Raw genomic sequence first — 21,156 nt, forward strand, 5'->3', positions numbered from 1 at the left:
CACAGGACTTGGTCCGATGGCCTTACCCATCTTATCGATTGGCGATAACGTGGATTGCTTCGTCACTTCAACCGCTCCCTGATATCATGGTGCTGAATGCTAAACAGGGGAACTAACGGATATGTTCAAGAATTTAGACGATCGCGACCAAATTGGTAAATACCATACAAAAAATTGAAAGAGACTCTGTTGTTGAGTTCTTCTACCAAAATACTGGCCGAATTTTGCTCTTTAAGTCGTCCTGACTTACTCCCATCTTTCGGAACTATTAAGGGTCCCATGTGGGAGGGCACGACAGACTCCCCCTTATTCATTATACGTGGGTTATTTTAGAACGTAATATATGAACTGCATGGTATAAAACATGAATGCACATAAGACACACATTTTGATAGTGTTTGAATTACTTTTCGATTAAATAAAATTTCCAAAACAAAGGGAGAAGCTTCTGTTTTAGGAAAACTAATTATCTAAGTAAAGTAAATACGCATGTGAGCCATTTTTGGATGAGGGATTGTAAATACTTCACGGTTGAGAGAAATAATCTTGAGGCCTGAAGAGGTATCGTATATCTTTGGTTGTGTCATGCTGCATCGTTTTCGGCTCATCTTTCGCATGAGATGTATCTCCTTGTCCGACATACCACGGGTTCTTGTTATTCCTTCTTGTAAGAATAAACAATTGTTTGAGGAAATTATTGTTTTTATTCTAAGAAAAAAATATGCCCTGTAACAGAAGACAATGTCATCAATATTGTGAGCAAATTCCCAGCCCCGCGTTTGGTCAGAAAGCTGGTTTAGAATTACGCGTTGGAAAATTAAAGTTGAATTTGACAAGAGAAGGAAAGTATATTGCACTTATTTGTGAAGGGATTTTAAGTATACCTATAGTTTTATACAGTTATTTGAAAATATTTACGAACATACGAAATGCATTAACTTGAAGAAAAACCAAACGTAAACTACTTATACTAATTTTCAATGTGTAACCTTGGGTTCTTGGTTGAACAGTTATTTGACTACATTTCTATGATTTGAAAGGTAAACAGCCTTAGTGTGCCCTCACCCGTTTCTGATGATTTCTTGTATGCGACGTGGCAGGCTGGTGATGAGGGACTGGTAGAGGTCCGTGGAGACTTCCTCTTTAATGGATTCGACCAGTGCCTTGGCATTTGTTTACTGTTTGTCAGCAACCTTATCTTTCACAACCTCCCACAAATTTTCGATGGGATTAAGATCAGGACTATTCCCCGGCCTGTCAAGACCTATGACATTCTTTGTCAAAAAGTCCTTCACCATCAGTCTTCTTGGATTTGTGACACGGAGCGCTATCGTGCATGAATATTTCACATTTGTGCGCAATATATATGTTTTCAGCTGATTCCGCAGGAGTGTGACATATTTTGGACCATTCATGTGTTGTGGTGATAGTGTTGGGTGATAGGAAAACAGAGCAGAGGTTCCAACATGGTACTTGGCACCCCAAATCACCTGGCTTAGGGATGGTCCGTGATCCACTACGTCTTCGGAAATGGACTCTGCGTGATACAAACTGTTGCACCATTGATTCATCTGTCTAAAAATAAACCTTCATCTAGTCTTCTGCAGTCCAGGACTCAAGGTTCCTGGTAAAGCTGAGCTTCTTTACCTTCACTGCCATAGTCAAAGGGGGATAGGGGAAGGTTTGTGTGACAAGCCCAAATTCATTGCTCAAACTATGAGAGGTGCTGCTTACACCAGCGAGAAAGAAGGAAATAAAAAACAAAATTCCGGGTCGTCTTAAATCGTTTGTAAATGACTGCATATGAATTGCCTTTAAGGAACTTATAATTTCAAATTTCGTGATGTTCCTTATTTGCACGCATAATTGAATTTGGAAATTTGTTCATCTGTACTCTTATTGTAGACACAATTAAATAAAACATTAAATACAACTAGGGAAGGATAGAATGTGCACAGGTCCACAAACTTCGTGACGTCCAGACTGGCTCTGAGTAACCCCGTTTGTGTTCCCGGACTTTCTGATGAATCAGGTTCGAATTCCAGTTAACAAAGGCTATGCATGTATCATGAAATTCTAGCGCAATCGCGGTTTCTTTGCGATCAGTTGGAGTCTCCTTTTGCGCATTTAATATTCACGCACAATGAACGGGAACTCAGTTATATACATGTACCAAGGTATTAATCCCAATGCCCGTGTCTTGTAAAACAGTTGCCAATTTTCCAAGAATCCCTCTCCTGTTCGGCGCTGTAGACGTTGATGCCAACAGGATGAAGGGTTGCACGGTCGGGTATCCATGCAACCAAATGGAACCGAGTGCATCTTTCGGGATGAAATATTACCCGAATCCCCCGGCACATCTGGCGAAAATTGGAGCAAATTCGCCTGTGATACGCACTCAAGCGCAAGCGTAGGAAGTGTAAAAGTTGTCTCGGTAATTGAATCTCGCTCACAGCTGTGTTGGTATTACCTGGGTTGCCCCGTGGTTACTGCGCGCACGCACGCCCATAGAGATGTGCTCAATTGTCACCAAACGTTCCCGCCATTTCACTCGACAAACACGCGCAGGCTCGTGGCTTCACCGTCCATCGCAACGGTATAATGCTCAATGGAAGTGGAGGCCGATGCCAGACCGTATGGGTTAAGTTGTTTAATTGGGTTTTATTTCATTATAAGCTGCAAGCCAATCAGCAGGGGAGTTTTATTCGGGGTGATTTGGCGTTGCCGCTCACACGCTCTTGCCCAACACTTGCATAGCCCCCGGGCTATATTTTTTAACGTCAATTTGGACATTTACCAGATTCAACGTGAAACGACAATTTGGACATTTTACCAGATTCAACGTGAAACAACAAAAATAAGTCTTCACTTTCTCCGAAACTGGATTTCTTGCTTTCTTTCATTTAAGAATTAACTATAAATCTGTAGGTTTGTCTTGCTATATAAAATCTAGCACAGGCCATGGTGTTACACCGGAGTATAATAAAGAAGTTATCAGAATACGTGTCCAGACTTTCTGTAGAAGTTTATCATGAGCAAGGCCTAGGAAATGCAAGTCATTTTTGTGACATTTTGCAACGGCGGTGGTTGTGCCTCCATTGAAAATAACTTTAAAAATCGTGGGGGCTTCGTTTTAAATGAAGTTGCTCCAAAAGGACCCACATGCTTTTGATCAAGACTGCTTTATCTTACAGTTACAAAAATGTTACACCTGACACGCTGTGCCTGCCATGGCACAGGTTCTCATGTATTTAGTACATGCATTAGGATCTCAGTCATTCAAAAGCAGCGCAGTTCGACAGCTGCACTAACATTAAATTGATCATTAACTACAGCTTTGAGAATTAAAAACAAATCCTATGCGTTTCCCTTTCACAACATTTCACTCGCGACAAGCCTTTTTTGTGTACAAGGGGTAAACGCCAACAGGCGAGCTTTCTTACCCGAATCTTTGAAAAGGCTATGCGTGACTTTAACTACTTCGGAAAAATTCTGTCAATAATACTCACCCAAACCTTAACAAAGCCATATTAATTTTAATGGCATTTGCCCACAAGAGAGAAGTAGTCTTGTCATAATAATCCAGTAATAAAAAATTCAAGAACAGTGCAATATACGTACGCCATATACGCTTGCTAAACACTGAATGGGAACCTTCAAGTTATGCAGAGATTTCACAGAATATAAATGTTCAGCATTACCAAAGGAAAAGGAAACATTGAAGGAATAGGGACAGCGAGAGTTCGCTGGGAGCAATACGCCAACGCGCCTCCGATCCGCCAAGTCATTATTAGGCGCACGAATACCGAGTAATAATTATTCAAATAGCCTCAAGGGCGGAAGGATACGGGAGAAGGCGCTCGGTGATGTGCCTTTTAAAAGATCGTTCGGGGGCAACACGGAGTAAAAGTGGGGCCAGCCATCGCGGGTTTGTTTTAAATTCCATTTTGGTTGTTGACACTGGGCAGGTCGGAGGAAGGATTTTTGGGTCCGATATTGCCCCGTCGAGATGTTGTGAGAAGGAAATGTCCTTCCAATTGCTGGAATTGACTCCTTAGACAAGATATAAAAACAAAACCCGACCTGTCTGTAATGACTTAGGCCTATGCACGTAAATCTGGGAGAAAAAATCTTGGGCGAGTATTGCTCCAGGTTTTGACAGCTCGGTGTGTGCCGGCTATATGGGTTTTAACTTGTTTAGCGCACACAGATCGCAGCTTTTGCCATCTGAAAGGTATAAACATCAAACGGCCCAGGGTTTATCCACGTACACTGAAAAATGCAGTTTTAAATAGAGCAGTGAATTTAATATTACGGGAAAACACAATAACGGAGTTAAAAGACTGTTTTATATTTCGATTTGTCAAATTTGAGTAAAACATTACATTTTGTGAAACCTTTAAATTCCCTGTCATTTTTCATTAGTGAGTCTGTGTAACGTTGACGTTTGTTTGTGCCGGTGCTAATTTTTGTTTTAACGTGACCGAAATGCGTGTATACCCACACTCAATAAAACAGGGCGTCAGTCTTGTCCACATAAAACAGCTCTCGGAATGAAGACGCTACGCAAAATGTTTGCAAGCTGTCCTTTGGTTGACTTAGCATAAAAAAGCTCTTCTTTCACTCTAATTGCTTGATGCCGATTAGGTTGATGGCAGAGGCAAACTTAATGGACTTATTAATCAATGTCACAATGTCACAGACATGTAATAGTTTTGTTGTGTGCTATGAGCAAAACTGGCTTAGGTCAGGCAAGGAGTACATTATCTTTTAATAATAAATTAGGTTGTGAAGTGATCTCGATACTCATTTCTAGCAAACGATCAGAACATTCGACTCACTGTGTCTCCGACCATGGTCAAATGGATTTGAACTATACTGCCCCTTCGGTTCCTATGGTTACGGGCGCGAAACTTTAAGGTATTACGTCAGGGGGTATGACCATAATCATGAAAATAGGACCAGCCAATCTCAGTTCTAACGAGCTTTCTGAAAAGAAGTCCGGGTATGTACACAGTCAGTGGTATGTGGGTCTATATACATTGGTTAAAAAGCGCTTGTAGTATGTAGGCCTATATACATTGGTTAAAAAGCGCTTGTGGTATGTAGGCCTATATACATTGGTTAAAAAGCGCTTGTGGTATGTAGGCATATATACATTGGTTAAAAAGCGCGTGTGGTACGAGTTTTACCTGTATTTACATAGTTTTTATTTCAAACATTGCGACAAGTTTATAATTAGCTCTTTACTTAAAAAGCACTCGCCTTTTCACGAGATTTGTGTTTCACGCTCAAGATTTTTAGCTGTTTTTTCTCTTATTAGTTTCAATAACAATACTGGCAACAAAAAGTGGAGGAAAGAACTCTTAGGAAAATAATGATATTTATCGATAACTTAACCCATACTTTGAAGTTGAACTTCACTGAAAGTTTATTCACTTAGTCACGATTTTCACGTCCCAGCCTGCCTTTTCAATTCTAAAACATCCACTTTTGTTCCAGGTCAAAATCACCCCGGCCATATCTCTGAGGAAACAGCGACAGCTAATTTGATTTGATGCCGCTATTTCCAGGGCCTTTCGGTGTTTCTACACCCGATATCATTAGCAGGACTCGGCCGCCAACAGATCGGTCCCTGGGGGCTCACATCGCCGATGAACTTGAGACTGTGCATGTGTCCTTAAGAAAAAATCATCTCCGGACTTCCAGGATTGAATTTCATGAAAAAAAAATCATTTGTCCCGAAGCAAGTGACCTTATCAGAGAACAAATTTGATTGTGTAAATGGTGGACGACCAAATCTTCGTAGTTCTTCAGAGGTCTGGTAGATCCGATCTTTTTAGCATTAACATCTCAAAGACAGATGGTCATTGCCGGCCGTTGAAGTTTTTCAATTCTAATAAAAATTCGATTGGTGTTATATTTTATGGAGAATATCCATTTCCAATTTTTTTTATAAGACTAACCGACCATTTAAGTCTTCATGCCATATTTTTCAAACACATTTTAAAAATACAGAATGTTAAATAATGCTTTGTCCGTGCTATTTTTACTGCAGAAAATTTCTGAGCTACAATCAGCAACATTGCATAAAATTGATATTTACTCAAAACTTTATTACTTGTGTGTAATTAGAATATCAAATAGACTCCAGGAGCAGTGATCCACACTTAAAACTGAGATGCTACTTTTAAGGAAAGTTTCTATGTGCATCTGCGAGGGATGAATCTCAAATCAAATCATTGTTTGTTTCAATGGAGGGCTATTCCAATAGGGAACTTGAGACACTTGGTGGCGGCAAACATACCGGTCCTTTGTAGCAGTTCTGAGCATGCGCGCGTTGTTTTGAGCGCGCGTGCATAGGTTCTGAGCGAGCGTAACACTGTGAAGCAGGACCGGTATATGTCTGTGATCTACTCCCACAAGCGTCTGAAAGTCTCTCATTCGGTCATGACTGTAACATGTGCAATTAAAAGGAACCAATTTGAATAGGCGGGCTTAATTACCTGCTTTAACGGCTGCAAAGGGATCTGTGGAGGCTATCCTTGCCACGGTATAATCCAATCGGGTTGACGGTAAGATGTTCCCGTTTTGGTTTATATGTTGGAATGAGAGTCGAATCATCTCGTCCTCATCTGACGACGGCTGTTCTAATATTACACCTATGGAAAATAAAATACATCATGTTCATCATGGAAAAATGCATTCTCTTTTAAAGACAACTGAATTGTAATAATGAGCAATCATGAAATAGTCAAGCTTTTTTTTTATAAAAGTATAAATTTGAATATTATTTTGCTTCTTTATTTAACATGTTTTGCGTGACTATTTTCAAAAATTGCAGAATGATTCCGTAAAATGAATGAAGTGAAATAGGTAAGATATCTTACTGTCTTATTATATTAAGAAACAGGAAAACAATCAGTCATTTATAATGCCACTCGGAAGGCTGATACGATCCCTCACAGTCACTTAGGACGTGATACCACAGTCTATTCACTGTCAGACAACTCTTGAATTTAAACTGTGGTCGACAAAACTGAGAAGTGAAAAACAAAATTTGTATGTCAAATGAGTGAAAAGGGTGCAACGCCTGGCATCGCAATGAGCAAATCACACATCTCTGGTCAAAGTTGGAGCCAATACCTTTGACAATTCGACTGATCAAACGCAGACCCACACTGTAAAAACTCTTGTTAAAAACAACAACACTAACAGTTTCGAAATAACACCAAAAGTGTTAACACCGGTGAAAAGTGTAGGAATGGTCCTGTGATAACATTGGGGTATTGCGGTGCATCCTTCATCCACTCGTAAACCGCCGACGTCAGTCACTTCCTAACCTATAACCACCGAAGGTTTGAAATGAAACCCCAACGTTTTGAGAGGAACATAATCTTGTAAACTGATTACCATGATTATTGTACTTTGGCAAACCACTCGTTAATCTCTATATAGACTCAGCATAATCTAACTAACTGGAATATCATCGGCGGATTAGGCAAGACAGTTCCCCCAAGTGGTTCCAGACAACCGAACTGTTACAAATTTGCGTATAAAATATGATAATAAAATTATGAAATTAGGTCCGCTTCCAGTTAAAGATATGACGTGGCCTCTACGACACGTGCAGAATCTACCATCTAGATAACCAAACATTAAATTAACTAAAACTATACAAGATGTGACTTATTTTCTACGCCAAAATGGAACAAAAAAGCGAATTGCACTTGCATAAAAACACATTAACAGTACTGCACGTGTTTGATAAACTGGAGCAAGGCAACGATTTTAACACGTTTCTTTATAAATCAAATAAAATAACAATTTTATTACAAATTAAATAAAATAAAAAATAAAAATTCAAAAAGGGAAAGTATAGAAAATTGATTTGAGCGTTCCGTGTATTCACTAGCTTGTGTCAAAAAGAGTTATAACATCCACACCAGTCACATTTCATCGTTTATTTGGTCTTAATTTTTTTAATTTCAAGTTATTTTACAGTACTTTGCGGTCGTTTGCATTTTAAGGAGCGGATTGTCGAAATGTTCAAAAGGAATCGTGTCAAGCTCTTCAAAAATTTTTGCTTTCCGGTAAAACATCATGAAAATGATAAACATTAAAACCAAGAAAGCACGTTATTGCGAAATATCAAACTTTGATTTGAACACAACACAGTGCTGAATCTTTTCAATATTTTCGTCCACTCACACTAGACTGTTGACTCCCGACCTGACCATTATAACCAATAGTCCTCGCGCAAGTTGCTTTGATTTAAGACCAAAGTCAAAGTGTGACAAGCGCTATTCAGCGCTCGAGTTTCACCAAAGGCGTTAAAAACAACCCCTTCTTCGGTTGAATGCCATACGGGCGGTATCCAAGACGTTGTCGGAGCGACTAGTCTTACCTTCAAGGAGTCCGAAGTATCACCAATGGAGCAGATGCAAACAACGTAAGTTTTAATCATAACCAACCAAGTATTTGATCCCTTCCACGTTATATCAAAGGGTCATTCTCACAAGCCGGAACCATCACAGCCTTCCCAGACAGTCATGTGATCTTAAATAGATGGCGTGTTTTGATTCGACGTGTCACCAAACAAGCTGACAGTTCGGCTAACAGACTGTATTCATATGTAACAGCCATCTTGAATTAAAGTGATTGGGCCTATATAGCTTGGGAATCTGAGAGTAAAATAGCAGCAGTGAAATAAAAGTTCACCGCAAGCTTAAATGAAGAATAATTTTAAATTTGTGATATCTTATATCCAAATGTTTTAAGCCACATAAAAAAAGCTAAAAGTGAGGCTTGGAATCCCAAATAGTTTGGCACCACCCTTTGCAACAGATTACCTTGAATAAATTACAATAGATTCACGGAACAAGATTTAAGATTTGTGAATTAGGTCTATTCGCTCGTCGCTCACCTTCCGAACAGGATGCTAGGAAGGGCTGATGGCTTTGCACTGTGATTGGCTACACAGTGGGGACCTATGACCGCGAGGTTATCACTTCCTGTTAGTAAAGCGTTATTTAAATGTTTTGGTTCGGCAATGGCAAAGTGTCGGCCATATGATACAACCGTGGCCTTGGTGCAACCACAGTGTGGAAACTTATCTTCTCACTACGTATCACTGATCACGTGTCTTTTGGAGATATAATTTCAAATCATCGGTTATCTTGACCAGTTGTTGATGAACGAATAACGCGTAGTGAGAACATTTTCAGCAATGAGGAAGAAAAAGAAAAATATGCACCGGGCAGATATCTACAATGATCTGAGTGTCGTCAGCTGTGACCCAAGTATTTCCTTCACCAAAATCTGTGCAAGGCCATTAGCCCTTCCCAGTGCCATGTTCGGGCCCTGAGTGTCGAGCGAATTAGGGCTGTTACTCACCCCTCACTATAGCTTGGAATGTGCATATAACAGTAGCCTTATGTTGTACCAATGCACAGTGTAGACTGTGGTTTATTAACAATACTAGGTGGGGCGTATGGGGTAGATATCAATTTGTTCACAGTGAAATCACACGATGTCAGGGATTTTCAAGCGGACTACATAAAGAACGACAGCATCCATCACTTTGCGACAGCTGGTACACGTAGTTTGCATACTGTTGAAAGTATTCAAGTACCAGCGAATTACTCGAGTTTCTCAAACGTGAAACCAACAAGTCATTGGACGATTGATTGGGATGATATTGATGACGATAAAGGAGTGGGTGACGTCTTGCCTTTGACTAAACATACTTGATTCTTAAATCCATCCACATATTTTGATTACCGCACTAGCTCTTAGACAACACAGCAAATTAAACTCTCTCCCGAGCTTTTTGAGAGAAACTGTCTTGGATTTGTTTACTTGTGAAGCTGTCGCGATCTTCGTCCGTCGTGGACGGAAAGCTGTGGACACGCAATTCCAATTAAGCATTCGTACCGCTTTGTCAGGTTGTGTCAAGCTGTGTACGACTGGACAGGAAAGGAGACTCTGCGGGCTGTTCTTGGCCAGTATAAGTTTGTCCAATGAAACTGCCAAGCGGTACCTCCACTAATTAAAAAGATTTACCCACCGCCGACAGTGCGCGCTCATCACACGGCGACTTCAACACCCACTCCACCAATGACTAAATTTGCGTTCTTGTTAATGTAGCACTACGGACAATCTAAGGTATTAACTTCATGTTAAGTAGGCCTATTAGCCTGCTTTTGTTCGTTAACTGATATCGTCTCGATCTGTGCAACATTGTCTTGATTTAGCAATTTAGTAAACCGCGTTATTTTACAGGGACTATGCGCCAAATTTGACGGTATAGTGATAAACAATATGTGCATGGCAGAGTGAGATCGAATCTTACGCAGTCCTTAATTTGCCGATCTCTTGTAAACTAAATTGTCTAAAGTGAAACATTTGTTAACCCCCTTTAACCTCATCCCCAGCCCAATCCCTAATTTCAATCAGCCCAGAGGTACATTGTGGATCGAATGGATTTAATTTACTGTGAGGTATCTGCTTAATTGCTTAAAACGTGTATATGTTATAGAAAACGATGACGTCTTTGTCGACTTTCTCAGAAAAAAAATCTGCTCGCCTTACCCCCCACGGTCATTTTTGTCTTAATCTAATATGATTTTGAGAGAGCTTGTCCTTGGTCTGGAAATATGCTTCATTAAACACAACGAGTACATTGCGCTCTACTTATGTTTTAAGGATTTAACGTCACCCGACATCGCTCACTTGGCGGAGGACAGTGTCCGAGCAATTATAATAAGTCCAACTTTCCGGGCCGTGATGACGGGCCCACTCTCCTGTAGCCTCTAAGTCGGATGTGTCCACTCTCTTTACCCGACATAAATTCAATGATGAGACGAGACGCGGCGATCCTTAATTTAATATTCCTTATACATGCCGCGATATTGGATGAACCTTCCAGAGAAAACAGTATCGAGAATACCGGCAATTATGACATCGGGTATGTGAAAAAATGCAGGAAGAAGTATTGCGTTTGCAATTATACAAGATGTTACACAAATAGGGCGAATGGTGGCGACAGGGGATTTTATGTAACAGCACATTTTTGGAAATTGATGTCGCGTGCAAATACCGCCTATGTACCATTAACTGTGCTGACTTTGATATATAGTTTTTCACTCATATTTTTGTGACACCTTATGTCGCACATATTACCTTTTAACAACAACGGCATGGCGTGTTCATATTTCTTTTAAAATCCAACTAGAAACCTCCTCTGGTCGACGTACTTTCCTTGCTTAACGGTAGCTTTTGAAGGTCAGTAGAATTTAATGAACCAACAAACGTGACAGTTACAAGCATACATGTTAGTTTTAAACAATAATTGTTTTCCTTTGACCCAGACAAGGGTTAAGCCTCACACAGTACCCGGATTCTGGATCAGTCTGACCCGGAAGCTTTTAGAGTATATTTGCTAAAAGAGTCATCTTGTTATGCCAGTCTTACGCAGTTCTTCATTGTCATCATCGCAATGATCATCATTTGCCAATGAACAGAAATTAACTGAACATTATACTGACATTCAGTTGTACGTATTCCTTTTTTTATTTTGCAATGATCTTGTAAAAAATATTCTGGTATGGTAATTTTTTAGCGACTGACTGGAATATTTGATAACAACACGTACAACAGCAGAACGGTTGATCAAAGGCTGGTCGTGGTCGCTCTGCATTCACCAATTGGTTGAGAAAATCATCAAGATGCACCTTTCAAATTATTATTAAACGTCATGTCTACAACTTATGTAAATTCGCAATCCGATCGAACCTTAAGTCCCAACCTCCGTCTTAGCCGTCATTTCCGCTTCCTAATTGACATTTCAAAAGGGAAAACCAAAATTCCTTAGCCCCCCAAGGGGAAGAATTCGCTTGCCCAATTTGCATGGACCAGTGTCCCCTTTCAAATCCTTCAACCGCTACGGAGTTCGAAGTCGGTACCAAAGATTCAGCGGACCCAAATCTCCACGACGTAATCTCTCAAGACCTCGCGACCACCAAGGTTTCCCTTGCTGCAAAAGTGGACCGCCGTTTATCGGAGGACGGGTTTTTTCCCGTCTTTTATTAGCCGATCGCGTAAAATCTGATAACTCGATTATGGCACGATATTATGTATGGATACGGAACGCGGCGAGAAGACTTCGCCCGTCCCAGATCCCTAGGGCGCCCGTGATCGGTTCGAATGACAAATTGGTTTGGCCGAAGCACACCACGCGATATAATGTGGAGCACCATTCTGTTGTCTCAATCGATCCAGCGTTGGCCCCGTACAACAGAGCGAGGAGGCTGTGGCGACCAGGACTTGAAATGAATCCATTATGATCGGCAAATAAGTTCTGGCTTCTGCAAAACGTGCACTTATACATCATCTCTTCAGAGACACGAACGATCTCGTACCCACATTTTCTTCGACTTCTATGGCGTTTTTAGCCCATTTCTTGGCTTATATATTAGATTTTGTCGGTTCCACAGGCACTGGGGCTTCTGTGTCAGATAAATTTCTCAAAATCAGAAATTATGTTTCATGAAATGAACCTCAGGAAGAAGGGATCGCTCAGAATGTTAAAATTAAATACGGATACCTGCTTTAAAAGAACTGTCCCCCCATGCCAACTGTATTTGTCAGGTCTTGAAGCTTTGCCACGAAGGCAAGTTTAGATAAACATTCTGTGTGAATTTATGAATAATGTATGTTGGGGTGAACCTGCAAAATTACACCAATTTAAGACAGTGAGAGACAAATACGGTTATATTGCATTGGCCCAAAAGTCTTCATTATGTCAATATAACACAGAAGCTGATGACGTCATTTTGATATCGATGATTTCAACACCAAGTATCGAGCAGATTCTCAGAACCGTTAGGGTCAATGGGTGTTAATCAGTGAACTCCATTTCGAGTACAGGCGCATGCATATTCCGCGTCTGGAAGATGCCTAGCAAGTTAATTTGTTGCCTCCGGACGTCCAACATTATGTCAAGGAGGAGCGGCAAGTTGGGAGAACGAAACCGGATACCTCTTAGACAACATTCGCTTGTAGATGACGACAACAGCAGGAAATATGAGACTGGTATCGATTAATTAGACTGTGCGGTATCGAAACAGTTAGGGCCAAGTCGCTGTCCCCGCCCTCACTAAGGTGAGCGTTAACTAGTTGTTAGTGTTAGAGTCCTCACCGACGGTGACGTCATCGTCCCACCCACGTTTCGGTTGAACTTTATTCACTTTGGATTTAAAAATACTACTGTAGCCTAAAATCGATTATTTTTAACTAACAGCATATCATTGGGACCGGTCTCGTTTATGAATGTAACCTGTTTTGTCTCATCCTTGTCGGAAATGAATGTTCTGCAGCTTTCCAATTTTCGTCTGTACGTTTCATCATCTTTTTGCAACGCAGTGATAATGAGAATGGGAAAAATATAAAATAAAACAATGCTCACACAAACTAGCATGTTCCCCATTTGGAAATTTAGTACTGGGTGGTGATGACGAATTTTTCGTTCCAAGACTGTCACAGCAATTTATCATGCAGCGTGTCACAGTTTTGTGGATCTATATTAATATCTTAATATTTTGTTCCATTTCTCTCGTTAAGGTCAAGATGACGTCACCCCCTCTCCCATGTCCCAAGAACGGGGTTCTAATTGCACTTTTCACAAAAAGGCAAGCTCGTTTGGCAAAGCCAAAATTGTTATTAGAATATCACGATAGAGAAATAGCCAATTGAACACCGAAATTCCTTCTGCTCTGAGGTCAAAGACATCATCCTTCTACACGATGATGGGTGGACAGGGTCCCCCTTGAGCAGTAGCCGACAGACCACCGTAAGATGGCGTGGAGAGGCTAGTGAGTGGGGGGGGCGGGTGGTTGGCGGACTTTGGCCTGGCACGGACCCAGATGATGCCGGTTTGTGCTGAGGGTAATAACAGATAATATGCTGAGATGCTGGCAGCCCGCGTCGAAGCCTATCTTCTGCACCTGAAGATTGGTTGGGACGGGGATACATAAAGGAGGAGATGCCGTTTACGAAGAGACACACAGGGGACCGGAAATGCCCACTCGGGTGAAATAAAACAAACAACTTATAAGCAAACTGAAAACATCGGCGGCGAATGGACCGTTTGTACTCTCCCGGAAGACGCGACCATCATTCCCCCTCTTGAAAAGAATTTTCGAGTACTTAACAACCCTTGCGGTTTTCATTAAATGTTAACTTCGAGTCGCAAAAAGAAGTTGGCTTTAGATTTAGGTCAAATTGATATGACCGATTCACGATTCGGTTTATCTGTTTAAAGAGAAATTGAGAATGCAAATGGGCACAGGGTGGATGTGACTTCATTCTTGAAAATCACAGTAGTACTAATGTTAAGGGTTAAACAGTTAATCCCGCGGCAAAAATGGAAGAATGTGGGCTAACAGTTAAAAAGTCTTGGAAAGACTACCGGTAATGAATTTAAAGTCTCTATCTTTTTACTTGGCTAATTACACATTAGCAAGGATAGCACTCGATCGTATGACATTAAACTGTCAGTGATCAGTGAGCTCCGCTGTTCCGGACGTCGAAGATTCAAATCTTGCTCTGGTCAATTTCCGTATTCGACCACGTCTTTCTCCCCTGAGCAATCTGATTGAGAATAGACATTCTGCGTGGATACAATAAGTGGTCCTATTTTATAGATTTATGAATCGTCTGTAGAAAAATAATTATGCAAATAACTGATACGCTGAAAATAATGATTAAAACAAAGTGATTGATTTGCCATGCAGACGTAACTGCTCCACAGACGGGACTTCGACGTGCAGAGAATGCAACGTTAAAGGCCTCAAGAGTACAGCATTTATACTGCACTTTGGTGCACACGACCGTGACCATCTGCACTTCCATAGGTCATTATAATACCTCCATTGCCCATTATGGCTGTATCATTTTTCCTTTATTACACTCATTTGTTAATATTTTATCCCCAAAACTTGTGGTTTTTTGATCTGCAGAACAAAATCGAAATGAGTCGAAATTATCATCAGACGTAGCTGCCAATGGCAATGATAAAAGATTTAGGTGCGTAATAACAATCACGAAATTTATTTTATTTTACTTTCAATCTTATTCTCCCGATTGCGTGTCTTTTTTCAAACTGCTGGGTTCAATTAGTTCGTATGGATTGTAGGAGACGAAAGCTCAAGTCTCAGATGTCCCTCGCATATTAATCGTACGTTTTTGTTTTATAGATTTTTGGGTTTTAAATTATTTCATTTTAAAAAGTGACACAATGTTTTCATTGCAATGTAATGGTTATTATGTTACTAGAGCTTATGACTGGCAGCCATCTTTCCAGTAACTGCTTGTGTTACGAGGAATAGCACAGAAGATCTACTCATGTGTATTCCTGTGGAACAAAAGCTCTTACCCAAAAAATGGCTACCTTGCAGGACCTCTATATCCAGACTGCTGTTTGTACAAACAATAGGCATACAAACGTAACAGAGGCAAAAAAGCACGCGCCATCTGTAGCCGAAATATCACTCAAATAATTTTACAATATTTACAAATTCTCACGTCACTCTGCACCACCCACGAGTGTTGTACTTAACATCATCGGCATATTACTTTGATCGTTGGTGCATTTCATGACGCGCGGTCACATTAATTGAAGTTCGGACCCCCCACCCCACGGGACAAACACGGCACACCCCAGGGGATGCATCACTCACTGCGGGGGAGGGATGCTCATCGTGTTGCAATTTTTTTACACGTCGGTAGCGCAATATCGACGGTCGAAAACTGCGACCGAAATGAACATGAGCGTCCGCACATAACCAGTGAGAGGCGACCGAGCACCGGTGAAGTTCACTGCATTGTGGAGTAACCAAATCTGGCGCCCAAGAGCAGCAGCAGGAACGTTATTACTGGCTTGGATCCCGCGATGAGAAATTGACCTGTTCCTCGAAACCAGTTTATTAGATTCACTGGGAATCGAGTGACACAAATCCTGCCGATATTTGGTGTTTGGGGATTCATTCTGAGGTTAGACAGATGCGGGTTCGTACTTGGATTTCATTTTAAAAAGGGTGGGGCCTGGCTAATGAGTCTTTTATCAATATGTTTCGATTCTTTGGCCTCAAAGGATGATCTTGCCCGATTAAAAAACCCAAAAGGCTCGGGCACGCTAATCTGTGAAACATTCCTCTCTGAATGTTACTCTATACGCAAGTTGATGGCGTCACTTTTTTTTGAATTCCCAAAAGAGCACAGTGGGACGGATAAAAACCTCTAAGAAATTATGTGAGGTTGCTGACGGTACAGGCTTTGCAACAGTGTTTCAGAGACTGTACTGCTAAAGCTGTCTTAAGACTCTCACATAGCAGATCCCTGGAAGGGCCCGTGGCATTGTGTAGGGCTTGAGGCTGTGATGTCATTTCATGAAGCCCCTGCTCATGTTGGGTTTTTTTTGTTCAAACTGTGAACCAACAATTTGCTTACCGAAAATATTTATGAAAAAAAGTTGGTCACTGGCCTATTATTGTCTCGTACTGAAACAAAAATGAATAAACAAAGGAAAATTAAGACAGCGAAATAACATTTCTGACAAATTTGGTCCTGAACAACTGTGGTAATGTTGGGCCTCTTTCTGAAATAACACCACACTTTTGCTTGTAGGTATTCATATTTTCATCGTGTTGAATGAAACAAAATCTCCGGCAAAAACTATGGTTAAATGTAACAAAAAGTGCATTTGAAGGACTACCGATAAATTGAAATACATTGTATGACCCTTTAAATGGTCGAGTACTAAAGTTTGGAGTAATAACAACTCGATTCTTTTATTATCAAGTACTTATATTCTACGAATCGCGCTGTGTCGTGTGATTTCAGTGTGCGGTAAGGCTTGGTGCAATTGAAGCGTCGTGGCGTAGGGCCTTGTCGTGTCTCGTCGCATCATGGCCTGGACAACTGTGTTAATTACAAAGTTTAGTTTTGGCAAGTCTATCTCCCTGTGACTTTGCATAATCATGAGCTCCTCCGTTTTGTTCTTTCGTGAAATCACATTATTTGGCGTACATTTTGCTCGGGATTTTGATAATAAACCTGGCTGAAGATTTTGACCGCTGTGATTGCGTTCGCTGTAATCAAAAAGGTTTCATACCAAACCACTTTAATATGAAATTATCCAAATAAAACGAAAACGTCGTCCTTGTGGCATTTTGACTAAGTGGCCCAAACTATTTCCCACTTTTCCCCTGTATCTGTCCCCAGGCTCTTTTTTTTTAAATCTCGCTGAAGCTGATCGGTGCTTCGATCCCCGTTGGTTGTCCAGGGCCTATGCTGCTTACGCTTGCTATTTGCCGGCGGTAATTACGGCATGACGCTCCCGCGAAAAGGCGCAATTAAGTGAGATATATCATCCCGATGCGAAAATATCAGCTGAGATGTGGGCTCTGCTCTCTGCGTTCACTGAACCTGAAGGCGAGATGGACAAACTGAATTCTCCCATCTCATTTATCTTGAGAAGAGCAAATATGAGACTCGCAGACACCCGAGGTAGACAGGGTACATCGCAGTCTGCAGGTCTCCAGATGGGTCTCGACTTTCGCCTTTCAAGAAACATGGTGGAAGTGTCTTGGTTTGCGTCCTAACAAGTGTTACATCTTGCCTGCATGCAACCTGTTTGCGTTGCGGATTACGAGACCTGTTTTATCAGATCTCGTGATCTGAAATCTCCCCCTCTATGCAGTTGAGTTTTTAAAACCGGTTTAGAGAGGGAACGCGTGTATGATTTACCTTCAGGTCGGGTTTCGAATGTCATTATCCTTCGCACTTCTTGACTTACACTCTTAATGTTGACGTAGCCATCAAAACTATGCATTTTCGAGGAGTAATTTTAAACATTTTGACTTGGAAAACGGAAACTTGAGAACTACCCTGAGTTCCAATTTTTATAAATTCCAAACATGCAAAGTATAAATGAGAAAATGGGGGCAGTTGTAACTCCGCCACATGTCTATATCAAATCGAATTTGTCAATTGGTTCAATATAACAGTGTTAACACTGCAATTTACACTGTTATGCCAACCAATTTATTTTGCTTTCAAACGTTTGACTTCCCGGGCATTGCTGGACCCCTGAGATCTCTATTATTTTATGTTCTCCGTTGATTTCCCTTACTTTTCACTTACCAAAAAGCATGAAATGGCAGAGTATACTCTTAAATTTGTAGCAGTGGCGTTGTGACAAGGGGCTAAAGGGGGACTAAGTCATGTTTGTGGGAAGATCTCATCACGAAGCCTTCAACACCAACGATTAGCGCCGAGTCAGAAACAACACACTGCCTAGTACACCTGACGAATCTGTTGTATACGCATTCAGATGTGAGCAATTCGACTTCAAGAACTGTCTTTACTGACTATGATAAGGCATTTGACAGATTCGACCACAATGTGGCAATTGATGAATTACTAAACCTGGGCGTACGTGCATCCATCATCCCATGAGTCTTCCTTCAGGATTGGCAGCAGTGTGTCCGCTACCACCGCACAACTTCCACCTGGCTTGCAGTGAACGCTGGTGTCCCACAGGGCACCAGACTTGGCCCAGTTATTTTCATGGCGTTGGTCAATGATGTTGCTAATGGCGTTTCGTCAAACCACTGGCAGTATAAAAGCTGGATCAATGTCGCGTTTCTTAGATATAAATTAAATCGTTATGGTTTTTGAGCTAGTTTAACACATCCTGTAGAACATAAGAAAAACCATAACAATTTAATTTACACATTGATATATGTAAATACACACATGTATCGGCAGTATGTTGATAACCTCACGCTGGTAGAATGCCTGACCAAAAATCAACAAGGCCACATGCAAGAGGACCTTGATCACATCCATCATTGGTCATCAGCCAATCATATGAAACTCAACCCCGGCAAATGCAGCGTGATGACTGTCAGCTAGCTTCACAAGACAACCACACAGACTGGAACAACTTCACATCTCAAACAATGTTCTACAGGAAAATATATCCCACCGCATCCTGGGTGTCATAGGGCAGCTCAGGCGGACCTTAGATGGGATGCACACGTCCAGAATATGACATCTCGGGCCAACAAAAAACTGTACATCTTAAAAACACGGAAACGGGTTTGCTTACCTGTCAATGATTTGGTGTCCGTCTACCTTGGCTACATTAGGCCATTGTTAGAATATGCCACACCAGTATGGAATTTAGCCTTACGTTGAAACATATTAAAGCTCTGGAGAATTTCCAGAAGAGGGTCTGTAAAAGCATCCTTAACAATGAATACAATGGTTATGATGATGCACTTGTTTCTTGTGGCTTACCTACTCTCAGTCAGAGGCGAAATCAGTTGTGTATTAAGTCAGGTCGATCTCTACTAACCTCAGAACATTTTAGTACTTAGATTCCTCTGACTCGTCATCAGTCACATGGTCGTCAGTTAAGAAATTCTACAACTATAACAGTGCCTTTCTGTCGCACAAGAAGGTATCAGAACAGCCCTCTTGTAGGATTGATAAAGTTGCTTAACAGTGTGTCTAACTAAACTCATCAGCTCCGTGTCCAGCTTGTTCCGCTCACTGTATCATAGATCTTCTGTTACTCCACTGGTTGATATTTTTAAGTCAAGCTTCCTGCTTGTTTGTGTATCAACTCCTTCCCTCCTTCCCCAAAACAGCTCACCCCTCCCCCTCCCTTTGACCCCTTCCTGGCCATATCCAATATTTATGTCTCCGTCTCCCTCCGGCGCTTTCCCCTCATCTTCATTTAATTACATGTGTGACGTTTTGTAAACGACTTTGTTTTCCGTCAATTTGTATTTTTTTTTTCAATGTTACCCTTTTTGTATGTATTAACTGATATCAATGTGCTTTTTATTGCAGGGTATTGAAGGTATCAAAGGCCGTCAGCTTTCTTATAATTTTTAAAATGTACACATAAATCTATATTTATCTGTTTTTAATTTGCATGTAAATGGTATTCACAATTCTGCCACTGGCGGCGAGGAGTACAGTTAAAACTAAACCAGTAATAATAATAATACCCCTAGAGCGCCCCCTACCGCAAAATGTAGATGTATTTATGATATCTAAAAATGGAGGAATTCCTGTCACACCTTGTTATTACTCAGACCCATCAACTTATTAACCCTCTTTCTCCCCTGCATTCAGAAGTCAACCCCGATAAAAAAATGCTTGCAAAAACAAAAATGAATTGAAAAGTTTTCCATTCAGTGGAACCTTCCGTCGGCATTTCTAATCAAGCGGTATTTGCAGACACGGTGTACAGTCCATCACCGCGTATCGGGTTTCTTCATGATACGAAGTGGTTAACCTCCCAACTGGTACGAAAATTAGAAAGCATCTCGTAGCCTTTAATCGAGGCTTGTAAACATAAAACCCATTCAAAACCCCGGTTTGTTTTTCTTCAAGCTATCGAGGCAAAGTTATCGCAGATCAAAGTGTGTAAAAACAGATATGCAGAGACTGCGGATAATCGTTGGTGAGTGTCTTGCCATAAAGCATGTGTTCCTAGTCACAATATGCTGGGAAATGGAGAAGAATAACCGCGATGTTGTCGATTAAGAGAACGGGCGATGCCAGACTTGAATCAAGTCTAGGCAACGAAGGCAATACAGCCCTCGTGGTTTGCTCACGTTGTCTCGTGTTTCTTGGCCAGTGTAAATCAGTGTCATTTCCTCATACGTTGGATACTGGCGCGAGAAGTCTAAATAAGGTGACATTTACTCAAGTGAGATCGCACGAAACTATACGAGGTCCGCATCATTTGGTATACCAGGCATGACATTTTTAAAAAAATTAGTCTGAAAGTAGAAAATAATTGACCGTGTTGTAGGATACGTTCAACATATCGTTCATGAGGTTTTCCCGATTTGTCATTTTGCTAATCATGAATAATACACACTGCTTTTGTTACTAATACCTCTGTACATCTGAGAACCAATAGTATCCTTTACCGCTGTTGAGAATGTAAAGTTCGTGTTTCGAATTATAGCTTTGTGCCTTCCATATTGACACTCGGGTAATGAAAGTACAAATTGTCGTGTTTTCCACAACGAGATTCCGCATTGCATTTGTCAATGTTCCCCTTCATTA

The 21,156-nt window shown here is 41.0% G+C and overlaps 1 protein-coding gene and 1 long non-coding RNA gene across 3 annotated transcripts in view; one reads left to right on the forward strand and one right to left on the reverse strand.

Annotated features, from left to right (window-relative positions):
- Positions 1-21,156, reverse strand: part of LOC110976589 (glutamate receptor ionotropic, kainate 2-like) — a 54,206-nt gene that overhangs the window by 23,680 nt on the left and 9,370 nt on the right. For both annotated transcript variants that reach the window (XM_022229988.2, XM_022229986.2), the window contains exon 2: positions 6,507-6,662. In XM_022229988.2, coding sequence (XP_022085680.1) covers positions 6,507-6,662 — 156 coding nt within the window. The remainder of the gene's footprint in view (positions 1-6,506; positions 6,663-21,156) is intronic.
- Positions 5,864-9,257, forward strand: LOC147798247 (uncharacterized). The gene is made up of 3 exons (XR_015426314.1): positions 5,864-6,575; positions 6,845-6,876; positions 8,217-9,257. It is a non-coding gene; the product is annotated as an uncharacterized LOC147798247 (long non-coding RNA).

Source organism: Acanthaster planci, linkage group LG09 (genome assembly GCF_054643075.1).
Source record: "Acanthaster planci isolate LZ-2023a linkage group LG09, COTS_SCS, whole genome shotgun sequence".
In the NCBI taxonomy this organism is placed as follows: Eukaryota; Metazoa; Echinodermata; class Asteroidea; order Valvatida; family Acanthasteridae; genus Acanthaster; species Acanthaster planci.